The 18,771-nt window shown below is 43.1% G+C and overlaps 1 protein-coding gene across 3 annotated transcripts in view; it reads right to left on the reverse strand.

The window, feature by feature from the left end:
- The window catches only part of tbxas1 (thromboxane A synthase 1 (platelet)), a 165,952-nt gene that overhangs the window by 27,948 nt on the left and 119,233 nt on the right, over positions 1 to 18,771 (reverse strand). For all 3 annotated transcript variants that reach the window (XM_052466012.1, XM_052466013.1, XM_052466014.1), the window contains exons 8-10: positions 18,587 to 18,735; positions 17,526 to 17,653; positions 16,921 to 17,271 (exon numbers count right to left, since the gene is read on the reverse strand). In XM_052466012.1, coding sequence (XP_052321972.1) covers positions 16,921 to 17,271; positions 17,526 to 17,653; positions 18,587 to 18,735 — 628 coding nt within the window. The remainder of the gene's footprint in view (positions 1 to 16,920; positions 17,272 to 17,525; positions 17,654 to 18,586; positions 18,736 to 18,771) is intronic.

The following is an 18,771-nucleotide window of genomic DNA, read 5'->3' on the forward strand; positions in this document are numbered from 1 at the left end:
ATTTTCAATATATTTGCACAAAAAAAAATCTAAAAACATTATGGGGTATTGTGTGTAGATGGATGAGATTTTTTATTTATTTCATCCATTTTGAATTCAGGCTGTAACACAATATGTGGAATAAGTAAAGGGGTATGAATACTTTCTGAAGGCGCTGTCAGTATCTCGTCATTATATCCATATCTCTGGTTAAGCTCAGGGTACAGACACAACCATAACAGTCCATTCAGTAATATATGATAAAATATATTTCAGTACTCCAGAAGGCAGAACACAGAGAGCTCTTTGACAGAGAACCTGAGGAAAAACACATTAGCATATCAGAGGAGCTGCTGGGGCTTCTTCACTGGGGTGGGATCGAGAGAGGAGGGACCCGAAGGTTCCAGACAATAATACAATTAGATCCATTAAACCGCACATCTGCTTTCCCTCCATCGTACACACACACTTTCTCCCTCTCTTAAACACAGCGCACACATTCAGAAATCACCTTCACAACCAAAACTCAAGGTGTCATGGACATCACTATATATCCCTCACAGACATGAGCTGTGCTAGGACATAAATCATTCACTATTCGTATATAAAGACAGGGATCTTCGGCTGTACATAGGTCATCATCCAGTATCTGAGAATTACCATTTCAATAACTTTATTAAAGCAAGCAGCTGATGTCCCTCATATGCCAGAGTCTATCCTCATTCCCATATTAATCATCCAGGGATGAGGCAGGAGGGACACCAGGAATCACAGGTAGAATGAATTACCATACACTTAAGCTTGAATAAAGAGCTGTTTTTCTTTATTTTTTGATATGCATCAAAGCAGTATGTCTTTGTCAACAAACTAATGATGAGATCAATAGCTGAGGCAGGCTCAAATGATAGCTGCTACTGGCAAGGAACTAAACCTATTCAATCCTATTCAAGCCTCCATTGACATGGCAGTAAATTAGTTACATTTGGACATGATACCTTAGTATCTGCCTTAGTCATTCAGTCATGTAATTTTGTTTTCAGATTCCAAGAACACAGGATGAGATGTTACTATCCTTTGTGCAAGCACTTCCAAGAGTTCATGAACAGTGAGCCTGGTGAAATTTGGGGAGCGCATCGTCAGTAGTGTACCTCTTGGTTCCTAGGGTGTTTCGGCTTTTCACACTATACACACTATACATCCCATGGGACTATGCATGGCAGGGGCGTCCTCCTCCCTGAGTCAAGCATTGTTGACCGCATACCTCTTGGCCCTCTCACTTCGGGGCCCAGCTGGGGTCTTTCCTCTTCATCCAGAGCCACTGACTGCTGCCTTCTGCCGCCTCTGATACAGCTTTGATTGACGAACGCTGGCTCTGGCCCTTAATTCCCAGGTCTCTAAGCAGTCTGGTTGTAGATGTTGGTATAACTTCTAGAGTATCAACCAGGTCTTTAATTTAGCGGTTACCATTTTAGTTGGAAGCGACTCATATTTGATTTGATGAATGGTAATAGAAAAAAACACCCCCAGGCAGACAAGCTGGTTCAGTAATGAGATTTGGTGGTGGAGATAGTTCACGTCAGGCTGCATGATATAAGCACTCGCTGTAACACCTGGTAATAGATGATACTCAAATTATCTAGGCCTAATCCATAGCTTAAAGTGTAGAAGTACACAGGACGAGATTACCTATATGTGAAAATAAAGATCTGTGTTAACTTCATCATACACAACACAGCCTAGTCACATGTTAAAGCGACAAATATAAAGTAGGATACCGAAACAAAGTACTAATTATTAAGCACTCAGAATGAGTTTTGTTATTCCCAAATTCCATAGGGAAACGTGTGAAGAATAAGCCCTTTTGATGTAACCAATGGAGGGATTCAGATGAGCCACTTATGTTATTTGAACTATCGCTCCATGAAACAATCTCAGGAAAGTGCTCAGGAAAGTGCTTGGGGCTGTCTATAATACTTAGAATGTTCCTTATGCAGTTACAAACTTACTATCTTAATATTAATAGCAGCATCCGAGGGGGAGGGTCAGCTCTCTCCCAACCCATTCCCAAAACCATCCCTTGAATCCAGCTGGAATACTAACCCATCCACCTCAACCCAAAGCTATGGTTATACCATAAAAATACAATTACTAGAACGGAAAAACCACTCAGACCACGGTAATTCCACAAGAACACTCATGGGTACACTCAATATGGCCGCCAGTCCACCTATCACAGAACATAGACTTGAATGGGAAGGCCTGTTCTAGAAATTATATTTCTCTGCCAACACTCTTTTCTGACCATCTCTATATAAGGCTGTGAACTCCCAGCTTCTCTAATGGGTATATTTCACTCATCACCACTCAACCTTTCTCTCTGCCTATGATGGTTATTAAATACAAAGCAGCCCAGTGTAATGACTGGATTCATCAGAACAGCACCCGGATATTTTATTCTCTACACGGAGGAAGATAGATTCATGATATAGAGGCTGTAATGGTAGGTTACAGGCCACACCACACTCAGAGAAGTAATGATACAGTAACATGCTTTTAAAAGGAGAGCTAGGATTGCAGAGGTGTCCAGTACAGCAATACACACACTGGTAGATATTACTGCACTTTGGAGCTAGGAACACCAGCATTTGACTACACCCGCAATAACATCTGCTAAATATGTGTATGTGACCAATAAAATTAGATTTGATTTTGATTTACTCTATCCCATACTATGAAAGACCTCCGAGTGTGCTCACTTCTACGTTCCATAAAAAAGGAAAATCAAATATATATTCTGCAATATATTGTAAATAACTGTTTGGAAGAATAAGTAACTGTAAGGCTATCATTGCCAGAAGAGGCACCACAGGAAAGACAGACTAAAGCTCCATATGATCTACTGCTCTCAGAATGGCATAAGAGTGATCTCTCCCTCATTACGCAAGCTGAACACAGTATTTTGTGAGGACAAACAGAGAGAAAAAGAGAGAGGAGAGAGAGACTGAGAGAAAGATAGAAAGAGAGGGAGAGAGAGTACCCCACCGCCACAGCTGTAGAGTGCGTGCTATTCCACAGGGCAGTTGGGAAAGAGGGGTATTTAACGATGGCAGCCTCGTGACAGCTGTTGACATTCAGCACACATCAGTTAGAGAGAGATAGAGAGAGAGAGAGAGAGAGCAGCCACGGCAGAATTATTGAAAACATTTTGTCTTCCAGAACAACAACTCCCTTACTTCCTGATTTCTTAATGTTACTGTTTTTGTTTATTGTATGTACCAAACTGTTATACTGCAAGTCGGCTTTCAGCTGCCAATGTATACAGTAATAACACTATAGGACTGACTATACTAACTATATACTGTATAGTCCAGTAATAACACTATAGGACTGACTATACTAACTATATACTGTATAGTCCAGTAATAACACTATAGGACTTACTATACTAACTATATACTGTATAGTCCAGTAATAACACTATAGGACTGACTATACTAACTATATACTGTATAGTCCAGTAATAACACTATAGGACTGACTATACTAACTATATACTGTATAGTCCAGTAATAACACTATAGGACTGACTATAGTAAATATATACTGTATAGTCCAGTAATAACACTATAGGACTGACTATACTAACTATATACTGTATAGTCCAGTAATAACACTATAGGACTGACTATACTAACTATGTACTGTATAGTCCAGTAATAACACTATAGGACTTACTATACTAACTATATACTGTATAGTCCAGTAATAACACTATAGGACTGACTATACTAACTATATACTGTATAGTCCAATAACACTATAGGACTGACTATATAACATAGTCCTATAGGACTGACTATACTAACTATATACTGTATAGTCCAGTAATAACACTATAGGACTGACTATACTAACTATATACTGTATATTCCAGTAATAACACTATAGGACTGACTATACTAACTATATACTGTATAGTCCAGTAATAACACTATAGGACTGACTATACTAACTATATACTGTATAGTCCAGTAATAACACTATAGGACTGACTATACTAACTATATACTGTATAGTCCAGTAATAACACTATAGGACTGACTATACTAACTATATACTGTATAGTCCAGTAATAACACTATAGGACTGACTATACTAACTATATACTGTATAGTCCAGTAATAACACTATATGACTTACATTACTAACTATATACTGTATAGTCCAGTAATAACACTATAGGACTGACTATACTAACTATATACTGTATAGTCCAGTAATAACACTATAGGACTGACTATACTAACTATATACTGTATAGTCCAGTAATAACACTATAGGACTGACTATACTAACTATATACTGTATAGTCCAGTAATAACACTATAGGACTGACTATACTAACTATATACTGTATAGTCCAGTAATAACACTATAGGACTGACTATACTAACTATGTACTGTATAGTCCAGTAATAACACTATAGGACTGACTATACTAACTATGTACTGTATAGTCCAGTAATAACACTATAGGACTTACTATACTAACTATATACTGTATAGTCCAGTAATAACACTATAGGACTGACTATACTAACCATATACTGTATAGTCCAGTAATAACACTATAGGACTGACTATACTAACTATATACTGTAAAGTCCAGTAATAAATAAGGAACCCCTTTTTAATGATCATTTAATCTGACTATTCTCTCATTGATTTAATTTACTTATTTGAGTTTGCGTTTTCAGTATAGTTGTTTACTGTTGTTGGGACATATTATACTGTTTTGGTCCCGTGTAGCTCAGTTGGCAGAGCATGACGCTTGCAGAGCCAGGGTAGTGGGTTCAATTCCCACTGGGGACCAGCATGAAAAACATATTAAAATCTATGAACTCACCACTGTAAGGCTCTGGATAAGAGCGTCTGCCAAATGTTAAATTATTTAATGTCACTCCTAAATCACTATGATAACTAAAATAGTTTTTCTTCATTGTATTTTTTTGCACTGTCATATGGGACTCCCGGTCACAGCCGGTTGTGACACGGCCTGGGATTGAACCTCAGGCTGTAGTGATGCTGCAAAAGTTCAATGCAGTGCCTTAGACTGCTGCGCCACTCGGGAGGCCCCCTTGTATTTTTAACAGAGCTGAGATTCACTTTGAAGTGTAAGGTGTAGGTATAGCCTTCAGGTGAAACCAGTCATTGATACAGACATGGTGGCATAGCAGTAAGATCGTAATGCTGTCAACCAATAAGTTGTGAGTTTAAATCCCAGGACATGTTAAATAATAATTACTGTAAAATGTGTTTTTTTATGGGAAGAATGTTTCTTTGCGACCGTCATGTGATGTCCCCGGGACAAACCAGAAAGTAGACAAACACCTCCAGGGGACCATGACACAATGACCCAAGAACGTTCAGAGGACCATGAAACAACATCACAAGAAAGTCCTAAAAACATCGGGACAAACTGGGAACAAGACAAAATCTCTATGGGACCATGACACAACACCCTGAAGACTCTAGGCGACCATTTTATGACGTTCAATAGAGATGACCCTAAGGACGTGGGCTGAACGGATATATGACTGGGAAGGGGCCTGACGTCAGTGCTGAGACCCATGATTGGCCCCTGTAGAACACAGCAGAGGCCAGCAGAGGTGATGTGAAAGACAGACAGTGATGGGCTCTGGCTGGAACAAAAATAAATGAGAGAGACCATTTTTAAGAATGAGGATTTTCAATCTGGGGTCACAGCGACCGGCAGTTTGATGTGTGCTGCTACTATATTGTGAAATAAAGAACACAGACAGCACCCAAGCTTTCACTGCATTCACTAAGGATGAAAACTGCTATTTTTCTGGCATCCATATGAAGACTTAGTTCCAACACACACACACACACACACACACACACACACACACACACACACACACACACACACACACACACACACACACACACACACACACACACACACACACACACACACACACACACACACACACACACACACACACACACACACTTCAATCCTCTATGTCTATACTGGTCACTCACATGTGAGATTATGACCTGAATCTTCACACAAAAATCCCTCCAATAAGCACTGTGTGCAACAAGCACAATCTGAAGGTCCAGATTCCTATCAGTTTCATTTTACCCTGTGCCCTCTTTCACAATGATTCTCCCTCCCTCTCCATCTCTTTCTTTCTCCACCCCACCTCCCCTTTATCTATTTTTTTGCTCTAAATATAAACCCTTCTTGACCCCCCCCCCTCTCTGTCTCTATCTTTCTCTCACCCAGTGCAAGGTCTTGGTGATGGGGAGTGAGAGGCTCTGTGCTTCCCTTCCCTACTTCCCTACTCAAAGCCCGCTCTCTGTCCTTTTCCTTCCCTTTATCCCTCCTCACTCTCTCCCTCCCCCACATAATCAAGAGGGCAGCAGCTTTTTAAAATCTGAACAATGACCCATGGGAGGAAGGGAAGGAGGGAGGAATGTTAAGTTGGGATGGAGAGAGGGAAGGAGCATTCATACAGCTCTACACACAGCCTGGCCCTCATATCATCCCGTCCAAAGGAATAGAAAGACAATAGAAGAGGCAATGAGAGGACATCCCCTCTCAGAGAAAGGTCTATCTGAGGCCCCTTCTCCGAGGCAGGATGTAGATGAATAATTTAGACAGGAAAGGTAAGCTGCTGCTGCGGCAGACCGCTACGGCTTCTGCTCTGACTAGCACACACTGGGCCTGGCAGATCAGCTCTGTATGCTGTGTGTGCAGGAGCATTGGCATCTCTCTCTCTCTCTCTGCTTGTTATGAAGGATAACAAGTTCTGATTCAAAATATATATATTTGTCACATGCTTTGTAAACAACAAGTGTAGACTGACAGTGACTGTAGCCTATGTCTGAGATATACAGATGTAAGATCTTAATTTGATCACCTTGCTCTTCCAGGAAATGCAAACTTTTAGTACTCAAGGTTTAAAAAGGCTTCTAAAGTCGGTTTACTGAACAAAAATATATATTGTTTTACTGAGTTATAGTTTATATAAGGAAATCAGTCAATTGAAATAAATTCATCCCCTTCAGACGATGCCGCAGGTGAAAAAGCCAGATGTGGATGTCTTAGGCTGGGGGGTTACACACGGTCTGTGGTTGTGAGGCCATTTGGACATACTAACAAATTCAGAGAGAAATGAACATTCAATTATCTGGCAACAGCTTTGGTGGATTCGAAGCAAATATTCGAACCATTGATAGGCTACTTAGTTTCAATTCCTTACACTTACACCTGCGACCACGACCATGCATACCAATTACACGATCTCTCAAAACTTGAGACATCTGTGGTACTGTATTGTGTGACAAAACTGCACATTTAAACATTTCTGGGATTTTTTATTTCAGCTCATGAAACTTGGGACCAACACTTTACATGTTGCGTTTATATTTTTGTTCAGTGTAATTTCCACTTTAAAATGTTAGACTTGATTTGCCCAAATGTACCACTCCAATTAAAATCCTGCATCTGTACACAATAGAGTTTGTGCGAAATTAGTTCAGACAGCATGAGTGATGCTTTGACCTTTGACCTGAACTTTGGGCAGAGGCTCAGCAGAATCTCAAAGACACCTCTTCCTGCCAGGCCTGGCATCGTGCTATAGGATTACAGCAGCTCTTAGTGCTTCATAGCAAACAGGCCTTACCTCTGCAACACCCATAGAGGCCAGCACCAACCAAAAATAGTCACAGGGAACAAAAAGGAGAGGTGCCATGAATAACTCATCACCTTTTATCTGTAATTTAAAAGGAAAACTGCACCCAAAAACAACATTTTGGTCCATTTTTGATATATAGTATACCCTAAATGTTTTGCAACTCAGCAATTAAGTTTTCAAGATATTTAACATTCAAAATAAAAATATTTATGTATTTTTTGTTATATATCTTGAATGCTGACATGCAAAACATTTTGGAACTATATCAATAATGGACTAATTAAAAAAATACCAAACGATTTTGGGTGGAATTTTCTTTTAAACTACAGATGACTAGCTCCCTATTGTACCTATAGTAACACTGAACCCTGTACCCCCACTCTCTTCCTCTATCTTTACACTCTCACTCCCTTTCTTCCTCTCTCTCACTCTCTATTCTTTCATTTTCTCAATTTCATTCTCTCTCTTCCCTCTCCCTCTCTCCCTCCCTGAAGACCTTTGCCAACAGACAGACAGTGCAGAGGGGAGGGGAGCAGCGCAGCAAAGCAGGGGCAGCCCAGGCTGAAACATGTCATTTAAGATGCGTTGGTCTCTCCTCCTTTTCCATATTGAGTCTTAACACCTTCTACATGTCATTAGGGGCCTTGCTTTGCTTAAACTCATTGTTATTTAGGGAGATAAGAATGGCAAATGAATGAAGGGGGCCCCTGAGTGCGGTGACACAACAGTAGAGAGAGAGGGAGAGAGAAAGAGAGAGAAGGAGAGGGAGAATGAGGGGGAGGGAAATACGTGCAGCTAGTGACACGTTTGCAAGTTTGGCTCCAGCCTGAGTGGCAGAGTCAGAAGAAACAACATGGCTCTTCTCAGGAAGAGAGTGAGATGAGATGATTGAGTCACCGGTGTGTCTCTGCTGGAGGCTCGGCTAGCATAGCCCGCCTTCTGCCAGCTCCTACAGACACAACTGGAACACACGTGAGATGAATTATGGCTAACAGCTTAATCCACAGAACATGCTTGTGAATGAAAATGACAATTAGAATGAATTACCAAAAAACAATTATAATCGATGGAACGTCTAAGATTTTGTAATGACCAGGATAAGCTGCAGATTATTTGAAAGAATTAAAGAGTGTGTGGATCTTTCAATGTGTGCGGTTCTGTTTTCAATACCATGATTTGTAACAGTATACAGTTGAAGTCGGAAGTTTACATGCACCTTAGCCAAATACATACTCAGTTTTTCACAATTCCTGACATTTAATCCAAGTAAAGATTCCCTGTTTTAGGCCAGTTAGGAACACCACTTTATTTTAAGAATGTGAAATGTGTCATGGCCGTTGCTGGAAGAAGACCAAGGTGCAGCGTGATGAGCGTACATTTTCCTTTTTATTTCAAAATGTCGCCAACAAAAATGTAGCCAACACCCCGCTTTGGTGGCGCCTCTGGTGTGGGGACCCTCTCTGCGGGCCCCGGAGTGGGGACCCTCGTTGCGGGCCCCGGACTGGGGACCCTCGTTGCGGGCCCCGGAATGGGGACCCTCGCTGCGGGCCCCGGACTGTGCAACCTCGCTTGGGGCTCCGGACTGGGGACCGTCACTGGGGGCTCCAGACTGGGAACCGTCACTGTGGGCTCCGGACTGGAGACCATCTCTGGAGGCTTCGTGCCATGACTTATTGCTGGAGGCTTTGTGCCATGGATCATCACTGGAGGCTTCGTGCCATGGATCCTCACTGGAGGCTTCGTGCCATGGATCATCACTGGAGGCTTCGTGCCATGGATCATCACTGGAGGCTTCTTGCCATGGATCATCACTGGAGTCTTCGTGCCATGGATCATCACTGGAGTCTTCTTGCCATGGATCATCACTGGAGGCTTCATGCCATGGATCATCACTGGAGGCTTCTTGCCATGGATCATCACTGGAGGCTTCTTGCCATGGATCATCACTGGAGTCTTCGTGCCATGGATCATCACTGGAGTCTTCTTGCCATGGATCATCACTGGAGGCTTCATGCCATGGATCATCACTGGAGGCTTCTTGCCATGGATCACCACTGGAGGCTTCATGCCATGGATCATCACTGGAGGCTTCATGCCATGGATCATCTGGAGGCTTCTTGCCATGGATCATCATTGGAGGCTTCGTGCCATGGATCATCACTGGAGGCTTCGTGCCATGGATCATCACTGGAGTCTTCTTGCCATGGATCATCACTGGAGGCTTCTTGCCATGGATCATCACTGGAGGCTTCTTGCCATGGATCATCACTGGAGGCTTCATGCCATGGATCATCTGGAGGCTTCTTGCCATGGATCATCAATGGAGGCTTCGTGCCATGGATCATCACTGGAGGCTTCTTACCATGGATCATCACTGGAGGCTTCGTGCCATGGATCATCACTGGAGTGGAGAGACACACAGGAGGCCTGGCTCTGGGAGCAGGCACAGGACTCACCAGGCTGGGGAGACATACAGGAGGCTTTGTCCTTGGCAGAGGCACCGGATACACTGGGCCGTGGAGCCGCACTGGATATCTTGAGCTTAGAGCCTGCACAACCCATCCCGGCTGGGTGGTTATCTTCGCCCTGCAAATGCGGGGCGCTGGCACAAGACGTACTGGGCTGTGCAGACGCACTTGAGACACAGTGCGCAGAGCCAGCGAAGGATATCCTGGGCCGAAGAGACGCACTGGAGACCAGGCGCGCTGAGCCGGCACCATCCGTCCTGGCTGGATGCTCACCTTAGCCCGGCAGATACACCGGGCTGTAAACACGCACTGGAGACACCATGCGCTCCACCACATAACACGGTTCCTGACCAGTACAACGCTCGCCACGGTAAGCACGGGGAGTTGGCTCAGGTCTCCAACCTGACTCAGCCAAATTCCCTGTGTGCCTCCCCAAATGTATTTTTGGGGCTGCCTCTCGGGCTTCCTCGCTAGCCGTGTACATGTCGCCAACTTCATTCTCCGGTATCCCTCCTCGCACTGCTCAATTGAATCCCAGGCGGGCTCTGGCACTCTCCCTGGGTCGACCACCTCTCTACCTCCTCCCAGGTTGTCTCATACTCCTGGTCACGCTGCTTGGTCCTTTTGTGGTGGGTAGTTCTGTCACGGCCGTTGCTGGAAGAAGACCAAGGTGCAGCGTGGTGAGCGTACATTTTCCTTTTTATTTAAAAATGTCGCCAACAAAACAACAAACGAAAAAACAACCGTGAAGCTTACAGGGCATTAGTGCTACAAAAAAGTTAACTACCCACAAACACAGGTGGGAAAAAGGGCTGCCTAAGTATGGTTCCCAATCAGAGACAATGATAGACAGCTGTCCCTGATTGAGAACCATACCTGGCCAAAACAAAGAAATACAAAACATAGAAAATAGACCATAGAATGCTCACCCAAATAACACCCTGACCAAACCAAAATAAAGACATAAAAAGCTTTCTAAGGTCAGGGCGTGACAAAATGTCAGAATAATAGTAGAGAGAACGATTTATTTCAGCTTTAATTTCTTTCAACACATTCCCAGTGGGTCAGAGGTTTACATACACTAAATTAGTATTTGGTAGCATTGCCTTTAAATTGTTTAACTTGGGTCAAAACTTTTGGGTAGCCTTCCACAAGCTTCCCACAATGAGTTGGGTGAATTTTGGCCCATTCCTTCTGATAGAGCTGGTGTAACTGAGTCAGGTTTGTAAGCCTCCTTGCTCGCAGACACTTTTTCAGTTCTGCCCACAAATTTTCCATAGGATTGAGGTCAGGGCTTTGTGATGGCCACTCCAATACCTTGACTTTGCTGTTCTTAAGCCATTTTGCCACAACTTTGGAAGTATGCTTGGGGTCATTGTCCATTTGGAAGACCCATTTGCAACCAAGCTTTAACTTCCTGACTGATGTCCTGAGATGTTGCTCCAATATATCCACATAATTTTCAGTCCTCTTGATGCCATCTATTTTGTGAAGTGCACCAGTCCCTCCTGCAGTAAAGCACCCCCAAAACATGATGCTGCCATCCCCATGCTTCACGGTTGAGATGGTGTTCTTCGGCTTGCAAGCCTCCGCCTTTTTCCTCCAAACATAACAATGGTCATTATGGCCAAACAATTCTATTTTTGTTTCATCAGACCAGAGGAAATGTCTCCAAAAGTACGATCTTTGTCCCCATGTGCAGTTGAAAACAGCAGTCTGGCTTTTTTATGGCAGTTTGGAGCAGTGGCTTCTTCCTTGCTGAGCGGCCTTTCAGGTTACGTCGATATAGAACTCGTTTTACTGTGGATATAGATACTTTTGTATCTGTTTCCTCCAGCATCTTAACAAGGTCCTTTGCTGTTTTTCTGGGATTGATTTGCACTTTTCGCACCAAACTACCTTCATCTCTAGGAGACAGAACGCGTCTCCTTCCTGAGCGGTATGGTGGCTGCGTGGTCCCATGGTGTTTATACTTGCGTACTATTGTTTGTACAGATGAACATGGTACCTTCAGGCTTTTGGAAATTGCTCCCAAGGATGAACCAGACTTGTGGAGTTCTACAATTCTTTTCTGAGGTCTTGCCTGATTTCCTTTGATTTTACAATGATGTCAAGCAAAGAGGCACTGAGTTTGAAAGTAGGCCTTGAAATACATCCCCAGGTACACCTCCAATTGACTAAATTGATGTCAATTAGCCTATCAGAAGCTTCTAAATCCATGACATAATTTTCTGGAATTTTCCAAGCTGTTTAAAGGCACAGTCAACGTAAGTGTTTGTAAACTTCTGACCCACTGGAATTGTGATACAGTGGAATAATCTGTCTGTAAACAATTGTTGGAAAAATGACTTGTGTCATGCACAATGTAGATGTCCTAGCCGACTTGCCAAAACTATAATTTGTTAACCTCTTGCTCCAGGCGTCCCATCTAGACATCTGGAAATGCAAATGCGCTACGCTAAATGCTAATAGTACTAGTTAAAACTCAAACGTTCATTAAAATACACATGCAGGGTATTGAATTAAAGCTACACTCGTTGTGAATCCAGGCAACAAGTCAGATTTTTTAAATGCTTTTCGGCGAAAGCATGAGAAGCTATTATCTGATAGCATGTAACACACCAAAAGACCCGCAGGGGACGTAAACAAAATAATTAGCATGGTCGTCGCTACACAAACCGCACAAATAAAATATAAAACATTCATTACCTTTGACCATCTTCTTTGTTGGCACTCCTAGATGTCCCATAATCACTATCGGGTCTTTTTTTCCGATTAAATCGGTCCATATATAGCCTAGATATCGATCTATGAAGACTGTGTGATAAACGAAAAAAAATAGCGTCTTATAACGTAACGTCATTTTTTTTAATTAAAAAAGTTGACGATAAACTTTCACAAAACACTTCGAAATACTTTTGTAATGCAACTTTAGGTATTAGTACACGTTAATAAGCGATTAAATTGATCACGAGGCGATGTATATTCTATATGGGGTACGTCTGGAAATAATGTCCGGGTAAATCTCAACCAAAATATCCGGTCGGAGACCTGAACAAATGGCTTGTGTCTTCTTCATTTGACCAAGAAACAAAGCCTAGGCAAATGACAAGACTGTTGACATCGTGTGGAAGCTGTAGGTATTGCAACCTCATCCCCATTTAATGTGGTTCGCCTTTATCAATGGGTTGAAGTGGCGGATGGATATATATTTCCATTTTCAGTGATCAGATTTTCCTGAGCTTTTCGATGAAACGCACGTTCTGTTATAGTCACAGCCGTGATTTAACCAGTTTTATAAACGTCTGAGTGTTTTCTATCCACACATACGAATCATATGCATATACTATATTCCTGGCATGAGCAGCAGGGCGCTGATTTTTAACAGAATGTTTGAAAAAGTAGGGGGTAGGAGTAACAGGTTAACAAGACATTTGTGGAGTGGTTGAAAAATGAGTTTTAATGACTCCAACCTAAGTGTATGTAAACTTCTGACTTCAACTGTATGTACCTTCAAAATGCTTTCATGAGGGGCTCAACCTTGTGGTAGCAGGTAAAAACAACACACAGTCAGTCTCTTTCACTGACTCAAAGGCATTGGGTTGAGTTAGCTGTGATGAGCATAGCAGGAGAAGTGAGAGAGAGACCATCACACTGCAGTCAGCTGCCAGATGTCTGGTCAAATGTAGATCAAGCTAGCTTATAAAAGGCTCCCAAAGTCAAACTAACATTTATTCACTCCGACTGTTGAAAACCCCAATTTCCTTCACCAGCTAGCTACATACAGCTCACTAGCCCTTCATAGAGATGTGTATTAACCCTGCCATAACATGAGTTCTTCGGCTGTACGTTATTGTAACATTTCTCGTACGATGTTGTGAAAAGCTGCTTCTGATCCAGACGCCTTAAAAAGGTTCAGGAGAGTGTAACATTTTGTGGTAGGTGAGTCCAGGGACCAGAGCAATCAATCTTATAGTAGCAAAGGACTTTCAAAATGCTGCAAAAAACAGTAGAGTTGTTGACAACAGTGTTGTTAACCTGTTGCGTCGAGCAATCCCGTATCCGGGAGCGTAATTATAGCCTCAAGCTCATTACCATAATGCAACGTTAACTATTCCTGAAAATCGCAAATGAAATGAAATAAATATATTGGCTCACAAGCTTAGCCTTTTGTTAACAACACTGTCATCTCAGATTTTCAAAATATGCTTTTCAACCATAGCTACACAAGCATTTGTGTAAGAGTATTGATAGCTAGCTTAGCATTAAGCCTAGCATTCAGCAGGCAACATTTTCACAAAAACAAGAAAAGCATTCAAATAAAATAATTTACCTTTGAAGAACTTCAGATGTTTTCAATGAGGAGACTCTCAGTTAGATAGCAAATGTTCAGTTTTTCCAAAAATATTATTTGTGTAGGAGAAATCGCTCCGTTTTGTTCATCACGTTGGCTAAGAAAAAAAGTCATTACAACGCCAAACTGTTTTCCAAATTAACTCCATAATATCGACAGAAACATGGCAAACGTTGTTTAGAATCAATCCTCAAGGTGTTTTTCACATATCTATTCGATGATAAGTCATTCGTGGCAGTTTGGTTTCTCCTCTGAAGCAAATGGTAAAATACACGCAGCTGGAGATTGCACAATAATTGCAACGGAGGACACCAAGCGGGGCACCTGGTAAATGTAGTCTCTTATGGTCAATCTTCCAATGATATGCCTACAAATACGTCACAATGCTGCAGACACCTTGGGGAAACGACAGAAAGTGTAGGCTCATTCCTTGCGCATTCACAGCCATACAAGGAGACATTGGAACAAAGCGCATTCAAAATCTGGGGCATTTCCTGTTTGAAATGTAATCTTGGTTTCGCCTGTAGCATCAGTTCTGTGGCACTCACAGATAATATCTTTGCAGATTTGGAAACGTCAGAGTGTTTTCTTTCCAAAGCTGTCAATTATATGCATAGTCGAGCATCATTTCGTGACAAAATATCTTGTTTAAAACAGGAAAGTTTTTTATCCAAAAATTAAAAGAGCGCCCCCTATATCGAAGAAGTTAATAGACTGCAATTATCAGTGGTGCCGCCTTTCAGTAAAACTACCCTTAAGACAAATGATATCCAGTCCCATCAGCAGACAGCACTCTTCATCTCAGCTCCTTCATTACAGTAGGCTATGTAACAGTAAATACTAGGTCTTGTTGCGGTGCTTTGAAGGCTACTCAGTAGACTACAATTCAGTGCTCTATTTCAGAGAGGCAAGTCAGAGTACAAAAGGATAAAAGTCCACTGCAGAAAAAGTGCAATGAGAAAATAAATAACACCAAGATAAAAAAAAGGACATAAAACAGTGAGGAAGTGAGCACTGATGCATTTTGATCAGGAATAAAACACCAGAATGCAAACAGGCAGAGTTAGTTAGTTTACACTAAGAGCTCTCTTTGTAGATACTTCCTACCCTGTGAGTTGAAGGATTGAGAACTGGAGAGCAGAGAGCGGCGTATTGGCACGACGTAGAACGAGGGAAGAGGACATGAAAGAATGAAATAGTGTCTGACTCCAGACTCTCCAGTCTGTGTGTTTGATCCTGTCTCATGGTCTGCTGTCTGCTCCACTCTTCTCTGTTCTCCACTGCTCTGGCCTTGGTCAGGGTATTAGGATGCAGGAAAAGAGACGGGAGAGTGGAGGATCTAACAAGGCCATTGCTGTGGCACCGGATTCGGATTGCACTACTTTGACCACAGCCCTATGGACCCTAGGGAATAGGGTGCCATTTTGGACATACCCATGGCCTTGTTAGATCCCCCACTCCCCTGTCAAACTGTTTCTCTCCACTGTTAGACCAGTGTTATGCTGCAGAGTTGATTGATTGTGGCTGTGAAAACAGTGTGTGTGTGTGTGTGTGTGTGTGTGTGTGTGTGTGTGTGTGTGTGTGTGTGTGTGTGTGTGTGTGTGTGTGTGTGTGTGTGTGTGTGTGTGTGTGTGTGTGTGTGTGTGTGTGTGTGTGTGTGTGTGTGTGTGTGTGTGTGTGTGTGTGTTGGAACTAAGTCTTCATATGGATGCCAGGAAAATAGCAGTTTTCATCCTTAGTGAATGCAGTGAAAGCTTGGGTGCTGTCTGTGTTCTTTATTTCACAATATAGTAGCAGCACACATCAAACTGCCGGTCGCTGTGACCCCAGAGAAACAGATTGAAAATCCTCATTCTTAAAAATGTCAACCCCCCCCAGTCTCTCTCATTTATTTTTGTTCCAGCCAGAGCCCATCACTGTCTGTCTTTCACACTCATCACCTCTGCTGGCCTGCAGAGTGGCAGACTGGTACTGCTGCAGAGATGGACTTATTACAGCTGAGGTGGAGTTGATATAGGACTGGGTCTCTTGGTCATAAACCCCTGCAAAATGACTGTATATTATGCTGTGCTGCTGAAGCCCACAATACCAGATTGGGGTCAATTCCATTTCAATTGTCAATTCAGGAAGTAAAGTGACATTCAGAAAACTGGAATTGGAATTTCATTTTACTTGACTGAATTGACTGAATTGAAATGGAATTGACCTCAACTCTGTACAGGCTCACCATCAGGTGGAGCGGACAGTGTGGACCATTTACATAATCTGGTTTGGATCCTATTAGTATCAATAGACCATCATGGCAAACATACTGTCACAAACAATGAGGGCAATTATAGGTGATTGTGAACATAAGGTGCATACAGGAAAGCCAGAGGCCCATACTCACATATCTGGTGAAGAAGTCATCCACCTCAGCCTGCAGTTTGCTCTGACACTCTGGGTGTAGAGCCAGGAGGTAGCAGGTGAAGGCCAGCGTGTTGCTACTGGTCTCATACCCCGCCAAGAAGAACACAAATGCCTGGCCCACGATCTCATCATCCGACATCATCCTCTTCTGGGTCTGGAGAGAGCGTCTGCTGGGTGACTCATGGCTGCCGTCAACATTTTCTTGCTGGTTTGTGTGAGTGTGTGTGGGGGCCAGCTCATCTGCATGGTTGACCACGTCAAAGTGCTCCAGCGACACACACTCCTTGCTGTTCCGCGTTTCCAGCATCAGCTGTAGGAAGTCTCGCCGCCGCTACATACAGAGAAACACACACACACACACACACACACACACACACACACACACACACACACACACACACACACACACACACACACACACACACACACACACACACACACACACACACACACACACACACACACACACACACACACGGGGAGATCAAGATCAGAGAAGAGAAGGATAGGAGACTTTACAAGTCCTTTATTATTTCATATCTTTTCCCATCTTTACAAAGGATAGGTAGGCTGCTATAGTAATACCTCTTCAACTGGCTGCTCATCTCTCTGTCTGATGATCTTCTGAATGCAGTTGATGAAGAAGTTGTTCATCTCATCCCTCCTCTTGTTGGGGAGGAAACGGGCCAGAGGAATCAGGAATGGAAACGCAACTGAAGACAAAATATAGTCTTTGTCACTCCATTTATGGCATCAACTATGGAATGCAGCAGTATTTGAATTGGACAATTTGACAAATCAGGAAGACTTTAAAGTGCTGATGAGTTAGTCTCCTTCTTTCTTTCTTTCTCTCTCTCGGAGGACCTGAGCCCTAGGACCATGCCCCAGGACTACCTGACATGATGGCTCCTCGCTGTCCCCAGTCCACCTGGCCATGCTGCTGCTCCAGTTTCAATTGACCTGAGCCCTAGGACCATGCCCCAGGACTACCTGACATGATGACTCCTTGCTGTCCCCAGTCCACCTGGCCATGCTGCTGCTCCAGTTTCAACTGTTCTGCCTTACTATTATTTGACCATGCTGGTCATTTATGAACATTTGAACATCTTGGCCATGTTCTGTTATAATCTCCACCCGGCACAGCCAGAAGAGGACTGGCCACCCCACATATGCTCTCTCTAATTCTCTCTTTCTTTCTCTCTCTCTCTCTGAGGACCTGAGCCCAAGGACCGTGCCCCAGGACGACCTGACATGATGACTCCTTGCTGTCCCCAGTCCACCTGACTGTGCTGCTGCTCCAGTTTCAACTGTTCTGCCTTGTTATTATTCGACCATGCTGGTCATTTATGAACATTTGAACATCTTGGCCATGTTCTGTTATAATCTCCACCCGGCACAGCCAGAAGAGGACTGGCCACCCCACCCCACATAGCCTGGTTCCTCTCTAGGTTTCTTCCTAGGTTTTGGCCTTTCTAGGGAGTTTTTCCTAGCCACCGTGCTTCTACACCTGCATTGCTTGCTGTTTGGGGTTTTAGGCTGGGTTTCTGTACAGCACTTTGAGATATCAGCTGATGTACGAAGGGCTATATAAATAAAATTTGATTGATTGATTGATTGGCCTCGGGGCATGGCTCCACAGTACTCACTGAAGACGAACATGATGGGTGTGAAGAAGGAGAAAGAGAAGAACTTCTGGGCGTGGTGGACGAACGGGTCATCTGGGTCCTTCTGAGAGTCCACCTGAGTGCCAAATGCAACGCTGGCAATCACGTCCATGGTGAAACAGCCAAAACACCTGAGGAGAGAGAACCAACCCAGTCAACACAATATG

This window comes from Oncorhynchus keta, chromosome 17 (assembly GCF_023373465.1).
Source record: "Oncorhynchus keta strain PuntledgeMale-10-30-2019 chromosome 17, Oket_V2, whole genome shotgun sequence".
NCBI classification, from domain to species: domain Eukaryota; kingdom Metazoa; phylum Chordata; class Actinopteri; order Salmoniformes; family Salmonidae; genus Oncorhynchus; species Oncorhynchus keta.